This window comes from Xyrauchen texanus, chromosome 38 (genome assembly GCF_025860055.1).
Source record: "Xyrauchen texanus isolate HMW12.3.18 chromosome 38, RBS_HiC_50CHRs, whole genome shotgun sequence".
NCBI classification, from domain to species: Eukaryota; Metazoa; Chordata; class Actinopteri; order Cypriniformes; family Catostomidae; genus Xyrauchen; species Xyrauchen texanus.
This window is the reverse complement of record NC_068313.1, coordinates 26,823,472-26,849,873: the sequence shown is the minus strand read 5'-3', so window position 1 is coordinate 26,849,873 and position 26,402 is coordinate 26,823,472. Positions and strand designations below refer to the sequence as shown.

At 38.5% G+C, this 26,402-nt stretch overlaps 1 protein-coding gene across 1 annotated transcript; it reads left to right on the top strand.

The window, feature by feature from the left end:
• The first annotated feature begins 454 nt into the window (after positions 1-454).
• LOC127632089 (A-kinase anchor protein 1, mitochondrial-like) lies at positions 455-26,402 on the top strand. Its single transcript, XM_052110567.1, has 11 exons — positions 455-589; positions 9,967-11,564; positions 15,313-15,446; positions 17,849-17,975; positions 18,062-18,189; positions 19,705-19,882; positions 19,958-20,108; positions 20,220-20,287; positions 20,374-20,447; positions 20,529-20,594; positions 23,211-26,402. Exons 2-11 carry the CDS (start codon positions 9,992-9,994, stop codon positions 23,271-23,273), a joined length of 2,562 nt encoding a protein of 853 aa, XP_051966527.1. The 5' UTR covers positions 455-589; positions 9,967-9,991; the 3' UTR covers positions 23,274-26,402.

The following is a 26,402-nucleotide window of genomic DNA, read 5'->3' as shown; positions in this document are numbered from 1 at the left end:
GTCTTTGGGAGCAACTTGGGGTTCAGTGTCTTACCCAAGGAGGACACTTCGGCATGTGGAGTCATGTGGGCCGTGATTCGAACCACCAACCCTGTGATTAGTGGACAACCCACCTGAGATGGAAGGAGATTTAATGGTAAAAAGGACCATTGATCTCTCACCCCATTTTGAGCCTGGCCTATTACAACATGTATGTACATTCTATATACATACCATTGCATTCCATGTCATTGACGTACACTTTTTAATCATACACTTGTACATTAAATACATTCCAAATCCATAAGCTATCACTTCTAAATCAATCTATCTTGCTATTTGGCAACTCCAAGTCTGAGGCCAATGTAATATCGCGAGAGTTTTTTCCCCCCTTGCACTGTGTGGAGTTCTCGCGGGATTTGATCAGCTGTTACGTCTCTGTTTTTAGTGTGTGCGTTCTGTCGGTCAACACGTGGGGAGGTGAGACAAGAGAGACACACACATACACTGAGCCGGGGGGACACGTTGGGATTGTGCCGGGACCGGAATACGTAAAATTAATATAATACGAGACAGTTCACGGTGGCGGTGCGAAGGACGCATAAACACAGTGAGTATAAACCATGTGTGTTGTTTTGACTCCATATATTAAATAGCTGATAGCGCAGAGAGGGAGCCCATTTTAGCCGCCTGTCTATCTGCTAATTCCTGCTGTTTCATGTTGCCATCTGTTTCACCTCCAAGCTCATTTATACTATCTCGCCGGTCTTGGTGGAATTTTTAAAGGGATTTCCACCTATATTAAACTGACAATTTATGTGTGTCATTGCACCAGTGAAATCCACTACGTAAAGCGCACCGTTACTTAACTAACCATGGCATCTGAAACGCTTTAGCCACAGTGGCTAACTGGCATATGCTGTGGGTCGCCTCATTTCCACGAGTTTTCAGCCCATCTGGATGGCATGTAAGTTTTGCACATGCATTAATGTTAACTATTTGGCCAGCCTTTGTCACTTGGGTTCCCATTTGGTTACAATTCATAGTAATACGCGTGGCCATTTGCAGTCATTATGGTCATTTGGTGACTCAATTAATGTAATTGGACAATGCAATACTCTTGAGTTGTTCCAGCTTTCTTCTCTTGTCACATATTAAATGTGTTACTGACTAAATCAGCTAGCACCTTCATCCAGCTGAATTATGTACCAACCGGTTTCTGTGAACTCATGGATAATTCATGGCTGCTCTGAATGAAGAGGACGTGGTGGAGGGTTACCCTCGTAAAATCGGTTTGGCTGAGTGTTAAAGCCAAGATACTTGTTTGACGGCATAACTAGAGCTTACAGCTGGACGAGGTTGTAATTCATTCAGCGCCTAGGCCTACCACGCGTCATTACGCGCAGTGTAGGTCAACATCACATCGCTAACTGGTTATTCATGCTCCTTTTTAAGCCACCCCAATTATGTGCATATTTTAACATGGTCTCATTCGTTCCATAAGATTAAGACGCACTGTTATAATTTAGAATTGGGTAAATGGACGCATGGTTGTTCCTAATAGTAGCAGTGGACAGTTAGCCTGACTGCTAACACACGCAGCATGCATTGCAACCTCGAGGTGGGAGTTGGGCGAAATAAAACCGACATCTGGCGCGAGGTGCATGGTTGCTTAAACCACTACAAGCACCATTTATGATAGTGGATTATATCACTGACTTAGCTGCAGCGCTAATGTGCCTTTGCCTGCATTGCTAGCGCATGGCACAACACTTTTCGGTATCTCCGGTGTACAATTCTTCTCCAATATCAGACTGCGAAGGAGTACCGTTGGGTTGCGTATAAAGGGGCCGCTAAAAAGCTGTACAGGGCTGAGTAAGGGTGTCTCGAGACGCGCGTTTAAGAAGTTGACGTTTTTTGTAGCCTGCCAAGGCGTCTAAAAACGTAGGTGTCCTGCGCGAGACTCTGATCAAAACATACGCGTGCGATAGGAACGGCCCATGAGTCCCCTTAAGCTGGCGAGTGAATTGAGTTTTGCTTTTGTATTTTAAATAGCCTAAATAAGCCTCTTATGGTGAGTCTACACTCAATGGGCTTGTTTAACGCGTTGCGCGGTTGAATTACTACGGTGACCCTCTACACCTCTCTCAAGGTCGAACGGCCACCATGTAGTACGCGCGCGGCTCTTTTTCCACACTGGTCCGCCCGCTCTCAGTCCGTGATATGTCAGAAAGAGCGCCGCTTACTTCACGTGCTTGATTTAACCTCGTGAAGGTGAACGGCGGACTGATTTCAGGAGGCTTTCCCACGTTTCACGCAGCCGCATATGTGAGAGGGAGACATGCAAACACTAGACAAGCATGTGACTTTAGGTCGGCCTGGCTCTTTTAAACGCATTCGAGATACAGAGCTTCTATCTGTGTAGGTATTATTATTATTATGACTTAAATTGTACTATTGCATGAAACTGTAATAGTAATCGAAATGGATGGTTGGTTTTGTTACTGATTTAGTTTTTAATGCAAAGTCTGGTTTCACCTATGTGTACTTTCAGTATACTTGCAGTGTACTCACCCAAGAAAGTACTAGGGCTAATTAGTACTTGGTAATGTCAGTTTTTCAAACTTCCTCACATTTAATCATAGAAAACATTTGCTGTCTTGGGTCAGTTAGGATCACTACTTTACAATTTTTCTGACATTTCACGTTCTTAAAATAGAGCGAATTATTTCTTTCAGCTTTTATTTCTTTCATTGCATTCCCAGTGGGATCATTGCATTCTTTCAGTGCATCCCCAATTAAACATTATCTTGTTTACTTTGGTTCAAACATTTTGGGTAGCCTTCCACAAGCTTCTCACAATAAGTGGCTGGGATTTTGGCCCATTCCTCCATATAGAACTGGTTTAATTGAGTCAGGTTTGTAGGCCTCCTTACTCGCACACACTTTTTCAGTTCTGCCCACAAATGTTCTATCTGATGGCCACTACAAAACATTGACTTTGTTGTCCTTAAACCATTTTGCCGCAGCTTTCTAGGTATGCTTTGGGTCATTGTCCATTTAGAAGTCCCATTTGCGACCAAGTTTAAACTTCCTGGCTGATTTCTTGAGATGTTGCTTTAATATATCCACATCAATTTCCTTCCTCATGATGCCATCTATTTTGTGAAGTGCACCAGTCCCTCCAGCTGCAAAATTCCCCCACAACATGATGCTGCCACCCCCATGTTTCATGGTGTTCTTCGGCTTGAAAGCCTCACCCTTTTTCCTCCAAACATAATGATGGTCATTATGGCCACAAAGTTCAAGTAAGATCTTTGTCCCCATGTGCACTTGCAAACTGTATTCTGGCTTTATGGCGGTTTTGGAGCAGTGGCTTCTTCGTTGCTGAGCAGCCTTTCAGGTTATGTCGATATAGGACAAGTTTTACTGTGGATATAGATACTTGTCTCCCTTTTTCCTCCAGCGCACCTCCTCACAAGTTTCTTTGCTTTTGTTCTGGGATTTATTTTCACTTTTCACACCAAACTATGTTAATGTCTAGGAGACAGAATGCGTTTCCTTCCTGAGCAGAATGATGGCTGCGTGGTCCCATGATGTTTATACTTGCTTACTGTTGTGCAGATGAACGTGGTACCTTCAGGCATTTGGAAATTGCTCCTAAGGATGAACCAGAATTTTTTTTCTGAGGTCTTGGCTGATTTCTTTCGATTTTCCCATGATGTCAAGCAAAGAGGCACTTTTTTTTGAAGGTAGGCCTTAAAATTTACCCACAAGTGCTCCTCAAATTCAGTACACCTCCTATCAGAAGCTAACTGGATGCTTGACATCCTTTTCTTGAATTATCCAAACTGCTTAAAGGCACAGTTAACTTAATGTAAACTCTGACCCAATGGAATTGTGAAACAATATGTTTGTAAACAATTGTTGAAAAAATTAGTTTTCAATGCACCAAGTAGATATGACTTGCCTAAACTATAATTTGCTAATATTAAATCTGTGGAGTGTTTAATGACTTCAACCTCAGGGATGTAAACTTCTGATTTCAACTGTACTTAATATGGGTTTCATTTAGGGTTAGTTCCTAGTAATTCCTGTAGTTGTTGTAATTATATTGTACATAAATGAAGAACAGTATTGTAAAATAAAATGCTACCCAAAGTCTTCTGAAGCCTGAAAAACCTAAATGTCTATCACTTTTAAAAGTACCTTGGTACTTTGTAAATACCATGGTAGATGTCAGAAAAAACATAGTAATATCATGATACTTTTTGGAAATGTAAGTTTTATCAGGGTACCAAAGTCTTTTTGTTGGAAATAATCTGAACATCAAAATCTTAGTTCCATACAAATTTTAATCTGTGCCTTAAGTAAGCATCTGCTGTGATTTTACGGTTTTCATCACATGTAGTTTGAGGATAATTGGCTAATGGATAATTTAATACAAATGATTTATAAACTGCAAAGAAACAGTTTTCTTAACATAATATCTTCAGTTTGTAAAATGTGGCATAAATTGTGACTTTAACAGCATTTTCTGCTGTTCAAATAGTTTTTTCATAGATGTGCATTATTGAAATGTTATGTTGTAAAATCTAATTTCTGTTGGCCTTATAACCACAGCTGAGCTGTACTGTAATTAGCCTAACATGTCACAATATTCATGTCTCTTCAATTCCAATACCATTCATAAGACTACCAGTTTTCTGTTTTGTTAGTTTTTGAGCTTCATATTTAGAAACTGTGACGCAAGTATCAGCTTCTTAAGAAAACTCTCTTTGTGACTTTGACATGCTTTTTCCAAAATGTATTTTTGTGCATTCAGAATCAAACTCTCACCCCCTCCCCCAGAGGCACAACTTCATAATTGTCGATACTTTCTAGTCTGCTTTCATTGTCAGTGAAGGAGGCAGTCTGCCTTTTGAAATGTTGTATGCAAGCTGAAGGGAAACGGAAACCCCTTTATCAGTGGTAACTATGTACAGGAGTAAATGGGAGGTGTTTGTCTGTTATGTATTCCTCCCCCTCAAGAGGCTAGTTTATTCTGCGCCCATGATGGAAAGGCATGCATGGATGTCATTTTTTAACTTGGAACGGATGCCCCTCCCAGCCAATGATCAGCAAGGCAGACATGGCATGTACAGTTCTGTAAAAAGTATTTGCCCCCTTCCTGATTTCTTCTTTTTTTGTGTTTCATGCTAAATTGTTTTAGGTCTTCAAAAGAGATAGAACATGCAACAAAGGCGACCTCAGTAAACACTTTAGCAGCAACAACTGCAACCAAATGCTTCCGATAACTGGAGATCAGTCTTTCACAACGCTGTGGTGGAATATTGGCCCACTCTTCTTTGCTGAACTGTTTTAGTTCAGCCTTATTGGAGGGTTTTCGAGCATGAATTGCCCGTTTAAGTTCCTGCCACAGCATCTCAATCGGGTTCAAGTCAGGACTTTTACTAGGCCACGCTGAAACTTAAATGTTGCTTCTTTTGAGCCATTCAAAGGAGGACTTCTATGCTTTTGATCCTTGTGTTGCTGCATAATCGAGTTGCACTTGATCTTCAACTCGAGGATTGGTGACCGGACGTTCTCCTTTAGTATTTTCTGGTAGAGAGCAGAATTCATGTTTCCCTCAATTATTGCAAGTTGCCCTGGCCTTGCAGCAACAAAGCATCCCCAAACCATCACGCTACCACCACCATACTTGATCGTAGGTATGATGTTCTTTTTGTGGAATTGTGTGTTTGATTTACGCCAGATGTAACAGGTGTAACTTTATGCAAATGAAGAGCGACTTTCGGGAGCGACAGCCAATACGAGAGATGGTAGAACTCACGTGATCCTTCTCTCTCTCAGCTCCTGCAGTGATGGAAATATAGAGGAAAGGCTAATCCTCGCTGTTGGCAATTTTCCAGTGTTATGATATATCTCTTCCCCTGTACAGGGACATATTTAAGAAACATTATACGTGGAAAGGTGTATCTGAGATTGTGGGGATCCCAAGTAGGTTTAAATCATCAAATAGCCTGTAAAATTAACTTAAATAATTTGTTTTGAAAATCTTTTACATGTATGACAGCAAACGTAACTATATAAATGATCAGATATAGAGAATAAACATACCATATTAATAACCTTACTAATATTTTAATAATATTAATTGTAAAGAAACGGTGCTGTTTGGACTCTCCATACACACCACTAGCAACCTAACCGCCAGCCACTGGCGACATGCAGCGACAAAGTAGCTAGCAGTGTGAACACAGTGTTAACACTGTTAATTTTACTGCTACATTTTCCAGTATACTAGTTAATTATAAAGTTTTTCTTAATAAGCTGTACATTTATATTGAAATAATGTGTAGTTAGAGGTTTGTTTCTTTACATTTTAAAGAGTACACCCAATTAGTTCCACACAATAATGTAAAGATATTCTAAACTTATTATGCAAAAAACAATATATACCAATATATAAACATAGATACCAATATATCTATGAAAGGCTAATATCAGCTGACCGATAAATCGGTCTGGCATTAATACACAAAAACAGAAGAAATCTGGATGGGGCAAATATTTTTCACAGCACCGCACTCTGCGGTCTCTGAGGTTGAATGTCAGCTAGGGCTGAAATGATTACTCGACGTTATAAACAACGTCGACAATAAAAATTGTCTACAAATATTTCCGTTGACGATTAGTCGTTTGATCTAATGTAACGTAACATGAGATCCGATATGACACTAACGATGGCACATGCGAGGAGCACTGCATCTTGTGCCTAATCAAAGAAAGCATGCACAGCTTACAGACCGGACGTACTCCAAACTTTCCAAAGAGCTTCAGGTGATGAAGATCGCTAAGTATGAGGAAATTATACAAAAAGACTAAATACAGAAGCACTCTCGTTTTGGAATAAGCAGAGCCAGAGCTGCCGTTCCACTGAAGCAAAACTTGTATGTCAGAGTGCCTTTAAAGGAAACGCCCTGCCATTTATATCTTTAATGCATCCTTTATTAAAGTTCTAATAATGGGGAAGCAGGTCATGTAAATAAGTACAAACTCCGAAACTAGCATATCTCTGTGCGGTCAGCACCACTTATGAGTCACGTGAAGGGACCTGATCTTAGGGGGAGAGATTGAAACTGCACCCAGCTGATGTACACTCTGGCGTGTACATGCTTGTCCATCGTGCACACTTGCTCCAATTAGATTATAATGTAATGGCTCGCCAAGAAGTGAATCAAAATACATGTGTTGCGGTGTGTATCTTAAGGAGAGAGTTTGTTTTTTGGGAGTTAAAGATGGATTAAAAATTGTTGTTTTCCAATATGAATATCTAAACAAATGTATAAAGTACATTTACTTTAGTAGCTATACTGCAGAAGAAAAATGTGTCTAAAAATTCTTAAAACAAGACACATTTACCTGAAGCAACATGTAAGGTGTTTAGACTTGCTTTTAGATAATGTATCTTGAATATTTTTATATTTTGACTTTACTGCACTGGCAGAAGAATAAACAAGTGAAAAATACACTTATACAAACTTTTTTCAAGATACATTCTCTGAAAGTAAGTGTTAATGTATAATATGTTGTTTCTCAGGTAAATGTATCTTGTTAAGGATTTTTAAATGGAAAACAAGACAAAGCACTTGATTACGATATGATTTTTTTTACAGTGAACATTCTTTACTGAATTAAACTTAAAGTATTTTTTTTCCTTTTTAAGTGAATGTCATTTAAAGATGATTTTGCCTTTTTATAATTAGTAAGCATGTTTATTACAGCCTTTTAAGTCAAGGTACAAGCTGAATAGTCAGTTACGAGCTAATGATTAATCATTGCATTAATTGCCCAAATAGTTGAATAATCGTTGTAATGATCGTTAGATTAGTCAATTATCAAAATAATCGTTAGTTACAGCCCTAATGTCAGCCATGTAATATTGTCCCTGATGTTTCAGAATAGCTGCCCAGAACATTCCCTTTATTTAAATCAGCCGCACCAAAAGTACAACAAACAATATGAGATAGCATGCATGAAGTCAAACAAGTTAAGCTGTTCATTTTTTATGATCTGCCCTTTTTATGATTGTATGTCTGTCTCGTCCTGGCAGGCTACATTAGCTGTTTTCATATTTTTATTTCATGCCCTGAATTATCATTGTACAAAATGTTATGGAAATATTTATAATGCCAGTTGTTATCTAAATGTTACAGAGACTTGTGAACAAGAAAGGAATGCGTGTTGACCAGGGTGTAATTTCCCCATGATGAGAATGAGTCACCCATTCTTTCCTTTCTTCCATGGTGACTGTCCCAAAGGAAACTATTCTCTGCCCAGAAATAAAACCTCATGCAGCACCGCCACTGCTGTAACTGACAAATCTTTTCACATACTTTTCTTGCTACACGGCTCTCTGGATTTCATTTTGATTGGTCAATTGCAGCACTCTTTGCTCAAATATTTTTATAATGACTTTAAATCTGTTTTGTTTGACTTGTCACAGTCAATTATCTTCCTAAATACCTGTGCTGTACTCATCTCTTTGCAGTCTTTTTCTTTCCACAAAACGATTTCAACTTAAACATTTTTAATTTTTATATATATATATATTTCATGACCATTTATTTATTTGGGAGGTACCTTGTTATAAATTACATTCAGCTAGTCATTACGTGACTTAACATTCACTACAATATGCTGATAACTTCCAAAAATCAGCTTATTCAAAAAATCATCTGAATATTTTCTGCTTTTGCTGCCAAAATGTAAACAGGCATGCACACTACTTTTGGCCAGTAAGTATGCCAGTAAATGTGTTTACATGCAGAGCGAAATTGGGGTATGGGTGAAAATCTGTGTGTGCTTATTGGTTTATGCTAAACTTTTATGAACTTACCCTGATAAAGAAAAATATTTTAAGGCATTTTGTTGGTTAAAGCATAATCTGCATGGAAATATTCTAGCTGTCACAAAATAAGACGCTTTTGGGCAATGCATGACTCAAACTGTCTGGTTTTATTTTGCCATGTCACCTGTAGACTCTACTTTTGTCACTTAAATCACCTTTTTTGACACTACGTACAACAGACGATAGACGGAAGTTATTCTTTTCAAATAGAGATTCATACTCTGGCTGCGTGGGGTTTCGACCATCTCCAGATGCCTTTTATTTGACCTTCGGCTTCGTTGCAATATTTCAACTTGTGCGACTAGACTGTATGCGACCACCTGACTAAAGCGATGTGTTCATGCAAAACTTGCAGCGCAAAGTGAGAAATATCTTGTCCTAAAATTTCAACGTTAATTTGGACAAATTTGAAGAAATCAATTTATTCTTTACATTGCAAATATTTCACAAAAAGCTTTTGAAATTACAGTAAATTTGTGATTTTTAGATGTAATTTATTTCTGCACAGGCAAAACCTACACATTTAAAATCATATCTATGAATTTATTCTTCCTATTTGTGGTTTATTGATGTTAATTATCATAATTACTACTAAATGCAGCATTCATAATTTATATTAGGGTTGCAGTGGTATACCAGTTTCATGGTATGGAAACGTACAGTTTTCAAACCATGTACATTTGCTTATCTACGGTATTGAGAAACAAAATGCAACCAGGAGGAGAATATCACTTGCGTGTGCGCATCTCCTTTACTGACTGCCTGTCAGACTCGTCAACTTGCGTCACACACATGCAGTGGAGAAAATGAGAGAGGTGAGGGGGTCTGACATAAGTGTGAGTGAGAGTTAAAGCAGTGTTTCTCAACTGGTGGGTCACAGGTCTAATCGGACTGTGTCACAGACTGCAGGGAAAGATTAATGCCATGGTTCTCCTATTGAAGATATTTTGCCAGCCACCCAAGTGATAGCCTATTTAAAGGCTGTAAAAATCCTGATCCGAGCATCCCTGTTGCCAATAATTACATTTTAACTAAATTAAAAACACTAAACATCTTTTCTTGTTGCCCCACAGGTGTAGCTGCTAGGGTCCAGAGGAGATGCCACTGAGGTTCCGGTCCTTTGTTCCGTATACACTTCCTGGAGTGCTAGCTCTCATAGGCTGGTGGTGGTACATCTCCCGCAAGAAAGGGCGAATTACCAGCCACGACAGTGAGGAGGGTTCAGCTATGGGCTTGCGGACCTCCTCTGGGGAGGGCAGCAATGGGATTGTCGATAAGGGCTGTCACACAGAAAGCACCACACAACGTAGAACCAGTCAAGACCGAGTCAAAGCCAAAGAGCAAAGACCTGTTGTGCAGAAAGTTGTAGCCGAGATTCACACACCACTGCTAAAAAGGACATCGGGAGAGGCTCTTGGCGCTCCTCCAGTTGTCCTGGCGAGAGGACAGCGACACACTTCTCAGAGCAATACAGAATCAGTCCCCCAACAGAACAACCCAGAGACCACCAGGCAGACGGCTCAAGTCTCCTCTTCAACCCCAATAAAAACAGTGGAGGAGAGCCCTCATCACAAAGCACCAGAGGCAGCCACTGAAAGCATACCCTCAAACCAGTTATCCCAAGCAATAGATTCAGGGAATACTGCATCAATTAAGAAGCAGGGCGAAAAGAAACCACTTAACGGGCAGAGATCTGCAGAATTGTCCAAAGCGGAGCGTCCTGAGCCCGAAGGAGAGGTGGCTGCTGAAACCACTGCACCAACTTGTGCCGACTTGACGAATGTTGTGCTAGCCTCCACTACATCCTCAACCGAGGACCAAGCTGGGAAGCTGGAGACCATCAGTCCAAAAACACCCTTGTCTCTGTCTTCGTTCCCCAACTCCACTAGCACACCCCTCTCAGAAAGCTCATCAGAGGCCAGGCACCATGAAAACGGAGAACTGGGTTTGCCGGCCGAGACCAGTCCAGACATGCAAGAGCTCCAGCGTCTCGCAGCAGGACTGATCACTGAGGTCATCTCGGCAGCCACCCAGGAGATCATGGCGGTCAGCAGCTGTGAGTCCCGGCACAGCAAGGGATCTGGGGCAGCCGACAGCAGCACACAAGCTGTAAACGGAAGAGAAGACACCAGGGATAAGGATCGGTGTGTACATCTGGAAAGCACTTCTTTAAAAAGTCATGCAGAGACACAGGCAGCGCAGATAACAGAAGAGATAGTCAATGGTTGTCTGGCGCCTTCTCTGTGGAAGATGCCGGAAAGTGACAAGAGGAGAGCGGAGAGTGATGAAAGAGGCTTGTTGACAATGTCATCTGGGGAACAACTGGAGTCAACATCGGTTCTGGCCAGACTCCATGCGGAGGAAGCTCTGGTTGAAGACTCGGGATGTAGTACATGCCAGTCCGAGGATGGAGTTAGCACAGAGGACCTCCATTGCACAGGGTTTTCCTCTGTTGTGTCTGAGAGCAAAGAGGACCTTATTCAAATTTCAGGTACATGTAGGGTGTCAGAGGGTCATGGAGATGGACTGCTGGAGAGGTCTGCTTTGTCTGCCACTCAGGAGTCTGAACTTACTGCAGAAAATGTGGCTACAGTTTGTGAAGCAGCACAGTTTAACGGCACAGGGCTTAGGAACAGTGCCGCTAGTGAGGTAGAAGCTGACCAATCTGGAGGTGAGTGACACTTCTTTCTTAAGGCCAAAGTATAATTCAGTTTTCCACATCCCAGTATGACATGCGCACAGTGTGCATGACACAAATTGCGTCATTAACACAGAATGCACAAACTGTCCATGTACAGCTCAGTTCTTGTAGACATGCTGACAGTCTGCGGCTTTGCGTGTCGTCTGCACATGCACCTTTAGTTGACTGTACTAAAAGATATTCACTAAGCAGTCATAGTGCACATATATCTAACCCCTCCCAACATGTTCTAATAGACTTTAGTTCAAAATAGTATACTCTGAAAGGCTTAAGCATTCGGCCATGCACAAGACATGGCTTACGGAACAACAAAGTATACCCTTATCTTTGAGTTAACACTTAAACTGCACTATTAGTCAAAGTAAAATGTATTATTAACTAATAAACTCTACATTCTTAAAAGTGAGGGGCTGCACTCTTCACTCTCTGTAGTCTACTGTAGAGGTTGACCGATATATCGGGCCGATATTTGTGTTTTTTAACTATTGGCTATTGGAAAAATTAACAGAGTATTTTTGGTGGCCAGCACTGGAGAATTCTAGTCTGAACTCATTGGTTCTACAGTATAACAGTGCCCTCTAGAGGTAAAAAAAATGAACTGTGTAGTTTGTTGTGCAATGTTACTAGGCTTTTTATAGAGACAGATGCTTTAAAAGCAGATTTTAAGACATCGACAGAGAAAAGCCAAGGTGTGTATACAGTACAATATGTGTTATTTTCATGGAACAATAAATCAATCATCTAAGACAACCAAAGGTGGTTTGATAATTAATTTGAAGAAACCTCTGACTGCTGCATAAACTGCTATTGTGTGGAAACGGATCATAATGTAATATATTGACAGACTGGGTGCTAAATTTCAGTATGTTTGCCATTTATATATTAATTTAATGAGGACTTTTTGCCGTTTGCAACAAATCCCCGTTTTAGAAGTAGCCAGGATTTTTTTTTATCATTCTAAAATATTGTCCAGTGTTTATGGAAAATCAGATAATCTGAAAGTTGGCTGGGAAAGACTACACACTGTTACAGACCGTATCTGACAATTAACTTTTGTGTTGACTGACAGCTCTTGACCTTTCCAAAATGACGGACTCGTCGACGTATTGCAACCCATAGGAACAGCTTCTAATAAGGTATCTAAGGATAGATATCAATGGGTTGAGGGGCGTCCAATTTGTTTCAGTAGGTTAATAAATATGAGCGCTCCGAGGACGTTTTGTTTTTGCATTTACTGACCTGTAAAATGTTTATTCATATTTTCATTAAAGCCTTTGCCATCTGAAATTAAAGAAGTTACCAGTGTGGGAGAAATTTATTGAAGTATCACTGTGGCAGGGCGGAGGGCGGGGCCGGGTCGTGATCCTACACACCCGGTCCCGTATTAGGCTAATTATGCCTCCATGAGGTTTAAAGGTCGACTGCAGAGGGCTGTGCGGGAGAGAGAGATCGTTAGCGGACATGTCCGTCATGTGTGTTTGTGTTGTCTTTTAAGTTTTCCATTAAACTATGATTTATATCGTCAAGCCGGTTCTCGCCTCCTCCTTTCCCATCCTTTAACTGTTTTACAATCACAATGGAAAGTAATAGTAAAGTTCAGCACTTTTAAATTGAGTGGAAATGTTTCATTCATATTAAACGTTTTTTGGATTAATCGGCTATCGGTCTGTTTTCCCACCTTCGTTATCGTATCACAAAACCCACTATCGGCCAACCTCAGTATACTGCTTTGAGCATGCGTGGCTCATGATTTGGTGTTTTTCACTTAAACATTTAAGTAACTCAACATAAGTGAACACTCAACACACTCCATCTCAGAATGTGATCTGAGTTTGTTTCACTTAAAGTCTCCAATGCGGTTAGACTCTAAGCTCACGTGGGTTTCCATTTTGAGGACGCACAACAGGAATGAGCAAACTGACAATGGCAAGCAACGAGCCATACACTAAGTTGATCAGCTAATATATATTTTTGCAAAGTTTTTATTGTTTGCAAATTATAAACCAGCTCAAGTGGATTTTTTTATAAATTTCAATGTTAGCTAAATATATTGCTGGCTTCCATCACTGTAGCGTGCTGATTTTGCCCGCTAACTTGTTTCAAATCTGGCAACCTCGGGTGTCGAAATACTATTGGGAAAAGGGCAATGGGCGGGATCACACAGGCCAAAAATTTCAAAGTAGAATATACTGTCTGTAGCATTGTTTTCAGAGAAGCCAGTATGTTCAGAGAAGCAGGCATGTTTCCTAAATCTCTAACATATTATGATAATGTTATGATTTATACAGTAAATGTATTACATATTGCTCCTTTAAATAAAACCAATCAAATTTCTTTACATAGGAAATTAAATACAACCTTGATGTTTCCTCTTAAAGGAATATTCCAGGTTCAATACAAGTTAAGCTTAGTCGACAGCATTTGTGGCACATGTTTGATTACCACAAAAATGTATTTCTGCTTATCTCTCCTTTAAAAAAAAAAGAAGCAAAAATTGAGGTTACAGTGAGACTCTTAAAATGGAAGTTTTTTCTTCTGTGTATTATTTGAGCTGGAAAATTTAAATTGTCATTTTAGGGTTTGTTGACATTGCATCGTCATGGTAACAAAGTTGTAAAATTGGCTGTAACTTTACACAGAAAAGGTTAGTAAGCGATTTTATAACAATAAAATAATTTTTACAACCATATTGTTTGTCTTGTGGCTATACTTTTGAAAAAGTGAGTATTTTAATGTAAAACAAATTGGCCCCCATTCACTTCCGTTGTAAGTGCCTTACTGGAACCAAGATTTTAGCTCTTTTTTTTTTTTTTTTTTTTTTTAAAGAAAAGGAGGAATGAGGAATAAATTGTGGTACTCAACATTATGCCACAAATGCTGTCGATTGATCTTAACTTGTATTGAACCCAGAATATTCCTTTTTAGTGTTTTGATTTAGTCCCTAGAAAAGTTGGTAAATGGGTATTTGTGGTGTTGTCAATTAGAGCTCGGCTATACAGCAGAAGACTTTATTTTGAAGGCAGTTTTGTTTGTTTGTTTCCCAGGGTAATCATAAATGACCAAATTGTGTCATTGTAGCCAATTATATTCAAGATAGTTAAGTTTTCCACACTGTTTTTCACTTAATTTATTAAACAGGAGAGTCCATTGAAAGAAGGTGAATATTTTTACAAAAGCATTTTAATGTATGAAAAAATGGAATGCAGGGAATGTTTCTTCTTGTGTGATGATGATGCAAAGAAATCTTTTAATTGAAACGGGCAGTTTGAACTGATTCACAGAAATTAATCGAGGGAAGAGGCTGATTGTTTTCTTTATCAGAGGACATTCTCATCTGTATCCATCGTGTTTGTTATTGTTACCCATTGGTTGCTTGGCCGACAATAGAGACCTGTCTAAACAGACATTTGTAAAAGTATGCCCCTGAAAATCGTCTGTATGAGTTACAGTAATGTTGTCAGGAGCATGTGTGCCATTTGTTTACTCTTGGAAACAAAATGCCAACTATGGTTTTAATGATGTACAGTTCATCTCAGAGTTTGGTTCTGGTGGTATTTGTGTTCTATTTATTCACTTAGCAGATCTTTTCTTACAAACAGTTTAGCGTAGGTAAATTTTTGCTTAAGGTTTTTTGATTTGTATAGATTGAATTCAATTAAATGTGTGTTAGAACTTTTTTCTTTGACTAAATTGACTAGACTGCTTGTCTTCTCAACAGGTTCAGATGTGAATAGCATGGATTCAGTGGACAGCTTTTCCACTTTGGGGATGGGAGACAGCCAACCGAGTGGCAGCCAGGCCTGTCAATCACAGAGCTCAGATCTTATTGTGTGGGAGATTGAGGTGCCAAAGGTACGTTCCCCTTTAGACCTCAGAGTTTGTTTCAGATTTACTGTTTACGGATTTAATTTAAGTTTTTCCTTTAACCGCTTTAGCAGTTTTCAGAGAAAAAATCTAAATGAAATGTCAGAGCAGTACTTTTATGTGTCTGTGACCTCTGGCTTCTTATAGTTTGAATAGGAGGAACTACTAGTGAAAACATTAGTTTTTCCATTCAGAGTGTCACATTACTCATAATTTGTATTCATTTATTATTTATGTATTTTTTTTTAAAGTGGTAATGTTATATATTTTTTTTTTTATATATTTTTCTCTCCCAGAATTCCACTTATGTAAGCAAAGTTTTTTTTTTTTTTTTTTTTTTGTGAATGTGTGCAAAAAACAATCATAATTTAGTTTTCCATGAACAGATTTTACTCTTTCTTTGACCCCTAGACTTAAACGGTCTGTGTTTTGCAGCTGTGCTTATAAGAAATGTCACCTTATAAGAATAGCATAAAATATTGATACATCGATAATTGATCTGAATTTTATTTTCTTGAAATATTTTTGAGGCATCGATATACATTAAATTAGAAGTCTAATTTGTGTACTTTTCAATTCACTGTCAGTTGGCCTTCCGTTTAATGTAGTCTGGCGTAATAACTTTGGGAGACCACAAGTGGGTGATATAACAGTTACTGCACTTGACAATCACACACTAGACAAAGTGCGGCATCGCAGGTAGGACATGGTACAGATATCACAAACAGTCGATGTGGTGCAGGTTGTGAATCTAGTCACCATACACACACAAGTTATGATGGTTTTTGTACTTCAACAATGAACAAAGTGATGTTGAGTATTTTTCAAATTTTAGAATGCTTCATGTTGTCCGCTAGGGTAACCCTTCCTTTACTCATCAGCTCAGACTTTACCAAAGTTGTGTTGAGAAATATGTAGTGAAGTGACAAATTATTGTGCAACTAGTAGCCCTATTTATATCTGAAAAAAAAAGTATATATAGATCGATAAAAATCTGAAAAATTCTGATTATCGATGCTTGAAAAAACATTAATCTCAAGCATGTAAAATGAAAAGCAGCACTTTATATTATAAGACACAGGTTGCCCCATTCTTCAGTAATTGCCTATTTGCAAAGGCTGCATAACTTAAGCCCCAATCGGATGGCAATTATTTTACACGGGGACGTGAGGTAATTCCAGCATTTACAGTGGATACTTAGTGATTTTATTGGCGTCCGAATCCGAAAAGGTCGTGTGGTAATTTAATTACTGTCCGAATCCACATCTCTGAGTTTATAATCCAAAAGCCGTTTTGGAAATTCTTTTTGACTACTGCTAAGTGCCGTACAATTGCGCTGATCGTAGTAACGGCTCTGGTGATAATGAACAGTCCTGGAAGTTGGAAGATTGTGTAACAGAAAGCCACTCCACCACAGGAAGTGGCAACCCTTAAGTAGAAGGGAAAGAAAAACGAGAGCCAGATCACGTAAACTTTTGAAATGTTCCATTATTATGTCAGCAATGTAATACAATTGTAATGTCACATTTTATGGTAGAAACATTTACTAAATTACATTTATACATAGGTCTTGCATGACTACTCGTATATACGGGTCGAGTAGTCCCAGAAAAGTTACCAGGTTAATCTCTAATTTAAAAGGCTTAATTTCCATCTCCACTTTTTAAACACTGACAGATAATTTCAAACGATATCTGTCATTTTGATAGAAAAAACATAAGTAAAACAATTTTTACCATAGCTCCTCCAATATCATTTGAAATATCTTTACTGTCCTTGATATGTGCAGCTTCTATGTCTCCTTGCGTGTGCTTAGGAGAGAGTGTGCTATCGGTGCAACTGAGGTGATGTGGGCGACGAAACAGCAGTTCCACCATTAACAGATTTATTTGGCTGCGTTGATTAATAGTCTTGTCCCTGCAGTTTCTTGATTCATTTAATTGCTCTTTGCAAGAATTTGTCTTGCTCCGTATGTGAAAGTGTCCTCTTTAAATGTCCGCAGCATGGTTCTCATGCTTTAAAATTGTAATTTTCACTTAACCTTAATTCCAAACATATTTAAAAGCAAATAGAGGACACAGTTTGTGTATTGATGAATATTCCATATAACAAGTGCAACTGCAATCATGTGATCGACAAGTCTCGCTCGTTCCTTGTGATTTAATTGTCATCTGAACACGTGAGTTTTATGCCGGAGGAGCCATGAAATCTTTTTTTTTTTTTTTTTACAGACATCACCCTGAGAAACAGGGGTTGCTTTCCGAATAGTGCTTATGTGATCCATGCAGAAATGAATCTCTTTCTCTTATAAGATAAAGGAAAAATGTACTTTCCAGTATGACTCCTTTAAAACTTTCACTCATCTCTGTGGTTCCCCTCTGTTTTTGCAGCATCTTGTTGGGCGGCTAATCGGCAAACAAGGGAGATACGTGAGCTTCCTGAAGCAGAGTTCCGGTGCTAAGATCTACATTTCAACCCTGCCTTACACTCAAGAGTTCCAGATCTGCCATATAGAGGGTGAGTAAACTCCCTTTGCTCATATTGTTCTGGGATCAGCAATGACATCCTTGACCTCCTTTTTGCTGTTCTTGTTTGGATCTTAGGGACCCAGCAGCAGGTTAATAAGGCACTGGCTCTGATTGGGAAAAAGTTCAAAGATTTGGACCTGACAAACTTGTACGCTCCACCTGCCCCACCACTAACGCTGCCCTCCTTGCCCATGACTTCCTGGGTAAGATTGGTTTAGATGAAACCATATTGATAATCTGCATTTCTCTCCACTGATACATAAACATGTATTAATTTGTTAACTAGACTTATCGCAATGCTTTATTCGAAGTCTTGCTCTGGGAACAAAGACATCAGAAGATTAAGGGGCAGATCACAATGCGCTTTTGCGTCCGTCTGCACTTTTTATTAATTGTTTATTAATTGTTTTTTTTATTAATTGTTTTTACTGTGCCGCTTCTCACTTTTTTCCAGTGTCACACTCAAGTTAATGTTAAGTTTAGTGATATGTTAAAAGAACCTCAACTTTTACAGGTGAAACTCGAAAAATTAGAATATCGTGCAAAAGTTCATTAATTTCAGTAATTCAACTTAAAAGGTGAAACTAATATATTATATAGACTCATTACAAGCAAAGTAAGATATTTCAAGCCTTTATTTGATATAATTTTGATGATTATGGCTTACAGCTTATGAAAACCCCAAATTCAGAATCTCAGAAAATTAGAATATTGTGAAAAGGTTCAGTATTGTAGGCTCAAAGTGTCACACTCTAATCAGCTAAACACCTGCAAAGGGTTCCTGAGCCTTCAAATGGTCTCTCAGTCTGGTTCAGTTGAATTCACAATCATGGGGAAGACTGCTGACCTGACAGTTGTGCAGAAAACCATCATTGACACCCTCCACAAGGAGGGAAAGCCTCAAAAGGTAATTGCAAAAGAAGTTAATGTGGGACATTTTAGAGCACTTCATGCTTCCTTCAGCAGACAAGCTTTATGGAGATGCTGACTTCATTTTCCAGCAGGACTTGGCACCTGCCCACACTGCCAAAGTACCAAAACCTGGTTCAATGACCATGGTATTACTGTGCTTGATTGGCCAGCAAACTCGCCTGACCTGAACCCCATAGAGAATCTATGGGGCATTGCCAAGAGAAAGATGAGAGACATGAAACCAAACAATGCAGAAGAGCTGAAGGCCGCTATTGAAGCATCTTGGTCTTCCATAACACCTCAGCAGTGCCACAGGCTGATAGCATCCATGCCACGCCGCATTGAGGCAGTAAACTGAGTACATATGCATGATTATACTTTTCAGAGGGCCGACATTTCTGTATTTAAAATCCTTTTTTTTAATTGATTTCATGTAATATTCTAATTTTCTGAGATTCTGAATTTGGGGTTTTCATAAGCTGTTAGCCATAATCATCAAAATTATATCAAATAAAGGCTTGAAATATCTTACTTTGCTTGTAATGAGTCTATATAATATATTAGTTTCACCTTTTAAGTTGAATTACTGAGATTAATGAACTTTTGCATGATATTCTAATTTTTCGAGTTTCACCTGTATAAACTTGTCTTGAGACACCTCAATTCTGTACCATTTGTTGAGCTACTAGCTGCTGCTTTTTAAAAAAAGATTTTTTTGCAAACACGTGTTCCATCTGAATGGCCCCTAATTCCTCAAGATCTGCATGCTAAAGAAGTTTTTAATTGGGTCTGTCTGTATTTCACAGCTTCTGCTGCCCAATGGGGTGACCGTTGAGGTTATTGTGGTGAACATTGTCTCGGCCGGTCATGTGTTTGTCCAGCAGCACACTCACCCGACATACCATGCCCTGCGCAGCCTGGACCAGCAGATGTTCCTTTGCTACTCCCAGCCCGGCACACCCACCTTGCCGTCACCCGTTGAAGGTAAGATCTTTTTGATTTTCTTCTTTTTCTCTGCATTGATATGTCATTGTTCTCAATCTCTCATCTGTTTTTCAGTTGGTGTGATTTGTGCGGCCCCAGCTGTCGATGGAGCCTGGTGGCGAGCGCAGGTTATCTCATTCGACAAAGATTCAAATGAAGTAGAGATCCGATATGTAGATTACGGAGGCTATGACAGAGTCAAGATTGATTCTCTTCGTCAGATCAGGTTAGTTTCCTTTCACCCAGTACACTACTATTTCACTTTTAAATACTCTGATAGGGTTAAAATTTGACTTACAGTGACTTAAAATGTGACTCCATTAACTTTTCTTACCAGGTCTGACTTTGTGACATTACCGTTCCAAGGAACTGAAGTTTTACTGGACAACATCGCCCCTCTTCCAGGTTTGGCTTGTTCTTTTATAGCTTAAGTTGAATCTTAAGGCCAATGTTCACCATCTTGGATCTTACCATATTCACATCTGCATTAGGAGAGGACAGGTTCTCGACTGAGGCCAATTCAGCATTCGAAGAATTGACCAGAGGGGTTCCTTTGCTGGCACAAGTGAGTGTTTAATTAATGGATTATATCTAAAATAATGCGATTTGCATTGGTGGAAGATTAATGGGAAATTCTCTCTTTTAGGTCACCAACTATGACAACAATACAGGACTACCTTTAGTACAAATGTGGAACATGGTGGGAGAGGAGGTGAGGGGTTTTTCTACTCCTTTGTTGCCTCAGTCTGTTTAGTATGTGCATATACACATTCTTAAAGCAGGGTTTTTTAAATTCTTAGCCCCCTTTGACAAAGTTTACATATGCCCCCCTTAAGACAAAAACCCTTGATTATATACAGTATCTCACAAAAGTGAGTACACCCCCTTTTGTTGCCAGCGGTTTAGACATTAATGGCTGTGGGTTGAGTTATTTTGAGGGGACAGCAAATTTACACTGTTATACAAGCTGTATGTACACTCACTACTTTACATTGCAGCAAAGTGTCATTTCTTCAGTGTTGTCACATGAAAAGATATAATCAAATATTTACAAAAATGTGAGGGATGTATTCACTTTTGTGTGTGTGTGTGTGTGTGTGTGTGTGTGTGTGTGTGTGTGTGTGTGTGTGTGTTTTTAGACATACAATTAGTTAATAAATAAGATATGGCTAATAGGGAGCAATAGTGAATGAGTCTACATTTGTGATACTCGCAGCATCACATCTCCTGTAACAAACGCATGAAGACACATCACCCCAATCTCATTTTGAAGTAATGGACACTTTGTGATTTTGTTTTACATATTTTTGGATTTCCTACATAATACACTAAATTGTAAATGGTCTGCACTTATATAGTACCTTTTTAACCTTAGCGGTATTCAAAGCGCTTTACACTGCATCTCATTCTCACACACACATTCACACGCCAAGGACACTTTGGCATGTGGAGTCGTGTGGGCCAGGAATCGAACCAACAATCTTGTGATTGGTGGACAACATGCTATACCACCTGAGCCACAGCCACCCCATTGTTCCACTACCGGTCAAAAGTTTTGAAACACTTCTTCGTTCTTTATTATTCTAAAATGTGAAAAAAATTAATACAATTATAATAGTGAAGTCATTAAAACTATGAGATAACATAAATGGAACTATGGGAATTATGTTGTGACTAAACAACATCCAAAAAAAAAAATTCAAACATTTAAGCATACGCCTTCAGATCAAAATATTTTTAAGATCATGAAAAACGTTTCAGTCAAGTGTTTCAAAACTTTTGACCAGTAGTGTGTGTTGCCACATGAAGTTCTGGAAAATCTTTTAAGCATTTTCTCTGAGGTAAAAGGTGTAAGAAGACATGATTCACAACATGATTTCATGACTGTTTAGGCTATATCATTTGATTTGCTAATTGATCTTATATCGACAACAAGCATCAGATTGTCATCTGATGCTTATAATACAAATTAAACCATGTATTATGCTGCAGTTCCTAATAAAATTACCGCCAAAATGGTGAGTACTACGTTTGGTTCACGTATCTCAATTGTTTTATTTTTTTATTAATCTAGCTAAATCCTGTCTACAGAGGCAGACCTATGGTCTTTAAAGCTATAAAATATTTTCTATTTTTATTTAATTTGTATTTATTTAATTTGTACATATAATATATACAATAAAATATAATGTGCCCCCCTTGACATGCTGTGGCCCTCCCCCTATTTTGAAAACCGTTTTAAAGTAATATTTTAATGCAATTCAATACAAGTTAAGCCAATTCAACAGCATTTGTCACAATGTTTAATACCACAGAAAATAATTTTGACACATAGCTTAAAATTGAAGTTAGCAGGACCATGCAGTTTGAGGGTTAAAGAGCAGAAATATATTGTATTTTTGTGAACGCGCTTGAATTAATTCTTTCTTTAAAAATAAATGTATTCTTTGAGCTATTTATAATGAATTTTATCAGTGGGACTGCAGTTTTAGGTGGATGAACTTCGTTAATCATCACTGATGGATTTTCTGAGTTTAGAGTTTTCTGTACAGTATATAAAGTCCTTGTCTTGTATATTGTTACATCATTCAAAAAGTTGCTGTGTTTCTTCAACTTCATCACTTTTAGCATGGTGGATTTAAACCCTCTTTAAAATATTTTTCACACACACATTTAATTTGTCTACTATCAGTTTACATTGTTTTAAATGTAATAATTTGTATTTTTATAATGCGTTTTCATAATTTAATATTAAAAGTCGGGCTCTGGGACATGGCTAAAAATAAATCTATACACAAGTCATTTGAAAAGGACCAAAAATAAATAAGGGCTTGGTAAAAAGTTTGTTGGTTTTAATGTGACCTTCATATAACAAACAAAAAAAAAAACTCCTGGGAAATGAAATTGCCCAAAGTTGAAGAAACACCCATTTACTGGCTTTACATGGTCATGACAGGAGTGTGTATATTGGTGTCATGTAAACCTGTCTAATGTTGTTTTTGAAACAGTACTGTATGTGTAGTAGCATGAAGTGTGAATTACTGTAACAAAAACATTTTCTTTTTAAAGACTGATTGTTGAGTCAAATTATTTTCAGTGGTAATCAACATTAAACCACAAATACGGTCAATGGAGAAATGTTTTAAAATGGCTCTGCGCTTGAGCGTAGTGAAAGGTGTTTAACACTCAAACACTGCATCCTGTCTCTGATGATATATATGTATATATGTGTCACTAATTTTAAGGAGCACTGTGTCATGCACCATCATATCACTTTTTATGATAAGGAGTACAATAAATAACATATTTTTTGGATCTTGTTTCGTAGCTGGTCCTACTGAACCGCACTTTGGCAGAGCGAGGTCTTGGCACCTGGGTGGACAGTTTCTGATCCTCAAGCCTGTGCTCCCTCGTTCCCTACTCTTCAGACCACCTGCCCCCTAATTATCATCATCATGCTTTATGAAGATCTGCAGGTTCTGTCCTCACACCACCATGAAGTGCACATCAATGGCCATGAGAATTTCATTTTTGATTTGCTGTCCCCGCCTTTTCCGTTTTTTTTCTACCGCCTTTCACAAGAAATCTATGTGCTATATAAAAGAAAAATGAATATAGACAAGTGTCAATGACCGAAACACCCAATAAGGACTGAAGAAGTGTCTTGACTCTCTGCTCTTGTAAATTTAAATATTGTAACTAAATAAAGGTAAAAATGTTTCCACCCTACCAGACTCTTTCCAGCACAATCCCGACAGTGGATTATAATGACCGTAGATGGAAGATGGAAAAACTAATTTTTTTAAATAAAAATAACATTGAGTCGAGAAGAAAACAGGTGCAGTGAAAGCTGTTGTTACTGTTGTAATGTTGGAACTACATGGCATCATGTTTGTCTTAACATTATTATGGCTTCGTTCCAGTGTCTCACTCTCCAACAAGGTTGGTTTTTGGAAGCAATTGATTCTTGTAAGGAATAGTTCTGCGGAGCCAATGCAGAATAATTGGTTCACAACTGCAAGACCTCCATTTCAATGTCTGTCCATATAACGGTGTGCCCTTAGAGGCGGAGACGACACCCATCCCATCACCCCCCTTATCACTCTCTGGATCTTTAGTACTCGTCCTGCAGACTGCTTTTGATGTGAAAAGGCCTGACACCAAGCTTCACTTTGAGGTCATGCAGTCTTTGAATTACTTCTACTACACTTAAGTTTTTTAATTCAAGAGACATCTACGCCCTCTTGACCTCTGGGCCTTTTTTGGGAAGACTACACAAGTCCTCTAGCCCTAGAGTAACACTAGAGCTTGAATTGGTGCTGCAATAGAAGGTAAAAGGGCATCCTACACCTATCCTGACCTGTGGACACAAACCTTTGGCCTGAACGAACTACTACATAAACCAGAACACTACTGTGTTACTGGCACTACTGGGTAGATGAACTGCATATAATGAATGGGTCTGTATATATTTTTGTATGCATGTAATTCTGCTCCAAAGCACGTGTTTGGCCTCGTGCATTGTCAATTCACTCACCACTTTCGCACTTCACTGTGTACCATCATAAGTGTGATGGACGCTGGCTTGCATTTCACTCAGATCGTGCAAAAAAGTCCCATAAAGTTTCTGGCCCACGACAATGTTCCATAGATACTAATTGCCATTACTGACATCTGCTACTCTCTGAATTCTGTAATAACATGATACACTGTGTTCAATCCCAGAAACCCACCTTCCTGTCATTTATACACCAATTGGCTACTAGGAGAAGCTCCCGATTCACTTGTCTTGAAAAAGATATAAGCCTTATTCGTTGCTTTTTTATGTTGGTTTTACATGGGTTGTGAAGTCACATTAATACTGTATCTGTAATTTGTATCAATTATAATGGCACAGAGATTAATAATATTCCTCTTCCTTTTTTGTACGTTTTCATTGATCATTATTTTTCTAATGATATTTGGCCAGAACTTGCCCCTATTTCTGCTGCTTAAATATTTTTAGTCCAATGTTGTTTTGACCCCAGAATGTCTAATTTTGTTCCTGTATGGCATTTAGCTTGCTCATCGGTTGTCTGGTTGGTTTTGATTGTTACAGTTTAAGACTTTCTTTTTGTTTGTTTTTAAAGCCCTCTAGCTGGGTGCATTTGGATCTGCATTGAGCAAAAATTGAGTAAGTAAATCACTGTGTATATTTGGCCTCAGACTAGAAATGTTCTGGACAAAATCTTTAAAGGTTTAGTACATCCAAAAATGTATATTCTGTCATTTACTCCTGTTGAGAATGATTGCCTCAGTCATCATTCACTTATCCGTTATTCCGAACACCTCCCTTTGTGGTCGACAGGGAAAAGAAGCAAGTCATACAGAATTGAAACAACATGATGGTGAGGAGATGATGAGAGTTTTAATTTTTGGGTGTGCCCTCTTTTAAACAAAATGTTCCTTTAAAACAAAATAAATGGTAAAACGCCACTATCAGTAGAATAGAGCTCAATATGCGAAAACTGACTGCACTGGAAAGGAAAAAGTTTTGGAGAAGGGTGAGACTTTAGTGAGGGGCTCTACACAAACATGTGTTGTTTTTTTTGTACTGTCTTGCATCCATCCCAGGCATGAGCTCTTAATTTGATAATGTATTCTATGTTACAGGACTGATATTAATATTTTTTAAGGAATGGATGTGCTTGACCTATGTCAGGGTGTTTAGCCTTTTGTGGAATTTCCCTGTGCGTCTGCCTGCAGTAAAGTAGGTGAATGAATAAGGAGCCACATTGACCTCAGAGACTAATTCTATAATTCTCCTTTAACTATAAATCTTTAGGTCTGCATTTTCATTTCATTTATTGATCATACACTACTCTCTTCACTGACATGGTTTCCAACCACCATTGCAAAATGTGTTCTCTGTATGTTCCTACCCGCTCTCCTTCAATGGAAAATCATGCTACTTTTGACATGTCCAGGTGTGTGTGTGTGTGTGTATGTATATACCCACACACAAGGTGTCTCACTGTACTTTTCTAAAAACACTGGAGCGAGTGTAGGAAACAAAAGGGATTTTTTTTTATTAATTTTTTTTCACACCCCTTTCCAAAATCTGCTCATTTGTTCTCTGTTGGTAGGAATGGTTTGAAATGTTTGCTTGGCTAGATAATTAATCATTTGATTATTTAAATTAGTGTAAGCAATCCTGCATAGACATGTACAGGTCAGATTGTTTTTTTTGTTTTTTTGGACAGACTCGATAAGATTCTTTGGTTGTACAGCTCTATTCGAGGAAAAAAAAAAGAATAAAGTTATTAAAAACGTATAATTTCGTTTTTTAATTTTGAGATGGACACTTCAACAGAAGTCAACGAGTAATGAATGTGTAATTTACACTCTGTTAAAAGTTAGGATACACTTACATATGTTATTTTCCAATGTTTTAGAATAATCAAAATGGCCATTTCTGTGTTCATATGTTACTGTGAAGTTAAAGGAAAATTCCAGGTGCAGTACAAGTTGAGCTCATTGA